Genomic DNA, 3,875 nt, shown 5'->3' with positions numbered 1-3,875 from the left:
AGAATCCCAAATATTTCTAGATATTTTTTAAATAAAATTTTAAAAGTATTTATAAAAATTATTTATTTATATGTCGGGTTGGTTCGGATTTTTTTTACTCAATATCAAACCGATTTTTTTACTCAATATCAAAGCAAATCAAACCAAACCAAGCCAGATTTTTTAATCGATTAAGTACGAATTTTCGGTTCAGTTTGTGCCCCATAATTCTTATAGAAAGAAAATGCCACTTCAAGCTCTTGAGACCATCTTCCAGTCTACTGTGCGTGGGCCCAGTGTGTTGAATGGCTGCTGAACATCCTCCACTATTATTGCGAAAATTGTAGGCCTAAGATGCTTGACATACCGGCCCAAATCATAGAGATCGACGTCTCATACTATTATTCTAGAAAATGATTTTTTTTATTTTCTATACAATATTTGAAACTTTATTATGAAAAATATTTATGTTTTTGAATTTATCCGGCCTAAACATGTTTTAGATATAAAATATATACATTTATTTAAACTAGAATTCTTTCTGCGATAGTCTTCCTTATTTAGACGCAGGATTTTGGGATGCTTATATTTCAATTAATGATTTTACTGACGCAATCATCGTACCATAGTCAAGGCAACATCTTTGTAAAATTCTTCTATTACGCAGATTTTTACTGATTATCATCACACCATAATCAAGGCAACACATCTGTAGTGTCCTTCTATTCTCTGGTTTCCTCTGGTTTTCCATAAACAAAGGTTTTGAAGAAAACAATTACAAACAATTAGCTACAATTGAATTGAATTTCACGATATAATGTCAAAATTAGTGATTATGCTTCAGCTCAATGGTCGGTGGGATAGTATTGGAAGATACAAAGATTTTCATGTTGATAGAATTATGGTCAATAACGATTCAAATTATAGTCAATTAAATTCCGCAATTGCAAAGCATCTAATGATCGATACCTCCGCAAAATTATCGAAATCAAATACACTGTCAATGAACATTGTCCTCCAATGGAAATTCGGAGCGATATGGGAGTTCGAGTGTATATGGAGACGAAAAACAAAAACAAAAACTTAGGAATGTGTCCGTTGTGTATAACAGTGCGTGATTTCGATTGGAATGCAGTATGTCAAATGCGAGAACAATTGCAGGTTTGCTATGTTTTTCCAGTGCTGATATTTTTTCAATTTGAAGTGTTCTACAATTTTACTAAAAATTATCTACAATTTTACTACATAACAAATGTAGTTCAACTGTTATGTCTGTACAAGCATTCTGTCAAATACTAAACACATGAATATACAGAGGTCTGAATTTCTATACTTTTAATTGAGTGCAGATTCTTCTGATTATCATAATACTAACGTGGTACAATTGTCAAGCAATTATAACATAATTGGAGAAGTATCAGGAACAATGAAGTTGATATGCAAACATCTCCGGTAATTGTGAAATATGAAAGTATCATCATAACAGAATATACGCCAAATGTAATTGAAGTAGGCTAAGTTTACCAATACAAGCAAACAATTGTCACTGCAATGAAGCACTATTCTATCATGAGTAAGTTTCAATTTATGATGAAAAGGTCTAGTGCAAGAAGGTAGGAATATTTTATTTGTCAAATTCATATTGTGTATAAGTTGTAGTTTTTTTGTATATAAATTGTTTAAGATAAGTTTTTGTGCATAAACTGTCTCGTATTTTGTAGCTACAATTTGCATAATATTTTTTGAATTATTTTTATTCTGTAGCTACTGCCTCATATGTGTTGGGGACAAGTGTACATGGTACTTCAAGTCCACCAGCATAAATAAATCAGCATTGTTCAAGGTTCGAAAATTCAACAGCTTACACACATGCTATTTCATGGAAAACACATACATACAACGCAAACCTATTGCCATGGTAGTTGGCAGCATGGTGATTCCACAATATGCGGATCCTAAGATAATATACACACCAATAGACATACAAACTGACATGTTGTCGGATCATGGTGTGAAATTAACATACATGCAAGCTTGGAGAGCAAAGAAAAAGGCTTTGGAATATTTGAGGGGCCATCCTGCTAATTCCTACAGTCGCTTGCCGAGTTATTTGTATATTCTGGAGAAGACTTATCCAGGGTCGGTAGTGAAATTGCAGAAGACTGAAGATGAATATTTCTTGTATGCATTTGTCGCACTTAGGTAGCATATTACCACTAGCATACACCATTGTTGATTCAGAAAATGACATATTATGCAGGTGGTTTTTTGAGCAATTCAAACATGCATATGGTGAAAAACCAAATATGTGTGTTGTTTCATACCAGAACGAGAGTATCTTAAAGGCAACATCTATTGTTTATACCAGCATGCCACATTATGCTTGCATGTGAAATATTTGGACAAATGTAAGGTCAAAGTTCAAGAAGGGTCATCTAAAGTTAAGTGAATTGTACTTTGCCACGACACGATCATACACGCTTGATGAATTTAATTAAAGAATGTTAAAGATTGAAGAGATCGACACATGTGTTAAAGCATAGCTATACAATATTGGCTATCACAGATGATCTCGGGTACATGCTATGGTGAACAGAGCATGAACGATGACATCAAACACTGCAGAGTCATTGAATGCGGTAACCAAAGATGCAAGAGAGCTGACCGTAGTAGAACTATTAGAGTACATAAGGACTCTTCTTGAATGTTGGACTAATGAAAAATTATTGAATGCAAAGGGTACGTTCATATACCTTGGGAAAAAATACAACAAAGAGTTGGAGGACAACAGGACATTATCGCAAAAGATGAGAGTAAGTTATAGACAATAATATCAGATCATTGATTCCATCAAACTAAATATATACTGTTAATTGTAGAAATGTTATTGTATAATTATAGTTATTTTATTTTGTATCTGTTGCTGACAACTTGTTGTGTGTTTGTAATGAAATTGTAGGTGAGGGCTTCAACAGATTACATCCATAATGTGATAGATGGTGTGAAGCGCTTCATTATTTGCCTTCAAAATAAGATATGTAGTTGTGGACAATTCCAGCTTGATGAACTTCCTTGTGCATATGCTTTGGCGGCTTTGAGGCACATGAACGAGTCTTATGAAAACTATTATTCTCCTTATTATAAGAGGGAGAGCCTTTTGTAGACTTATGAAATACCAGTAGACCCGTTGCTTGACGAAAGCAAATGGAATGTGCCACAATATATAGCTGAAGAAGTTGTAAAGCCACCTACCGAAAAAGGCATCCAGAGAGACCTTAAATATAAGCATACAAACCATATGATGAAGTAAATGCAAAAAAGTACAAGATTTCATGTGGCAACTGCGGACTAGAAGGGTATAACAAAAGATCTTGTAGGAATTCTCCCAAAAGAAAATAAAAATTGATACATTTTAAAGTTTTTTATACTGAGTACTGTTGATGATAATCTGTCCTTTAAGACATATGAAGTTGTATTTGTTCTGTTCTAGAGAATTATAGTTGTGGTGTAATTGTATTGCTAATTTGAATAAAGATTGTCTCCTATAATGAATGTTTGCTAAACATATTTCAACTCTTAATGCAATTGGTTTGTAGTTGTTTTATTCAAATACTTGGTTTATTTATTACTTTCAGCCTTTCCTAACAACACTGATAAATTGAATAGATTATGTATCTTTGTATTGTAGTTGTAGACATAATTGTATTTATGATGTAAAGAAATTATATAGTACCAATATCTAGATCAAGTACTAATAACTTTCAACCAAAAAATAAGCCACAAATATTTTCTATTCTATGTAGTAAAATTCTAGACAAAATAACAAAACAAAAGGTAAAACAACTGTAGCACAAATCTGCAACAAATAAATTGCATCTGACTCCTTCTTAATAAAT

The 3,875-nt window shown here is 32.7% G+C and overlaps 1 protein-coding gene across 1 annotated transcript; it reads left to right on the top strand.

Annotated features, from left to right (window-relative positions):
- The first annotated feature begins 2,585 nt into the window (after positions 1–2,585).
- On the top strand, positions 2,586–3,142 carry LOC107813551 (uncharacterized). The gene is made up of 2 exons (XM_016638831.1): positions 2,586–2,792; positions 2,939–3,142. The coding sequence occupies exons 1-2, from the start codon at positions 2,586–2,588 to the stop codon at positions 3,140–3,142; spliced, it is 411 nt and encodes a 136-aa protein (XP_016494317.1).
- Positions 3,143–3,875: the final 733 nt, after the last annotated feature.

The sequence above is a fragment of the Nicotiana tabacum genome, chromosome 12 (genome assembly GCF_000715075.1).
Source record: "Nicotiana tabacum cultivar K326 chromosome 12, ASM71507v2, whole genome shotgun sequence".
In the NCBI taxonomy this organism is placed as follows: domain Eukaryota; kingdom Viridiplantae; phylum Streptophyta; class Magnoliopsida; order Solanales; family Solanaceae; genus Nicotiana; species Nicotiana tabacum.
The sequence above is the reverse complement of the archived record's forward strand: the minus strand, read 5'-3'. Positions and strand labels throughout refer to the sequence as shown.

Coding starts and splice junctions, on each gene's coding strand:
- LOC107813551 (XM_016638831.1), top strand. CDS start 2,586: ATGACATCAAACACTGCAGAGTCATTGAATGCGGTAACCAAAGATGCA. Junction 2,793..2,938: donor CATTATCGCAAAAGATGAGA/GTAAGTTATAGA, acceptor ATGAAATTGTAG/GTGAGGGCTTCAACAGATTA.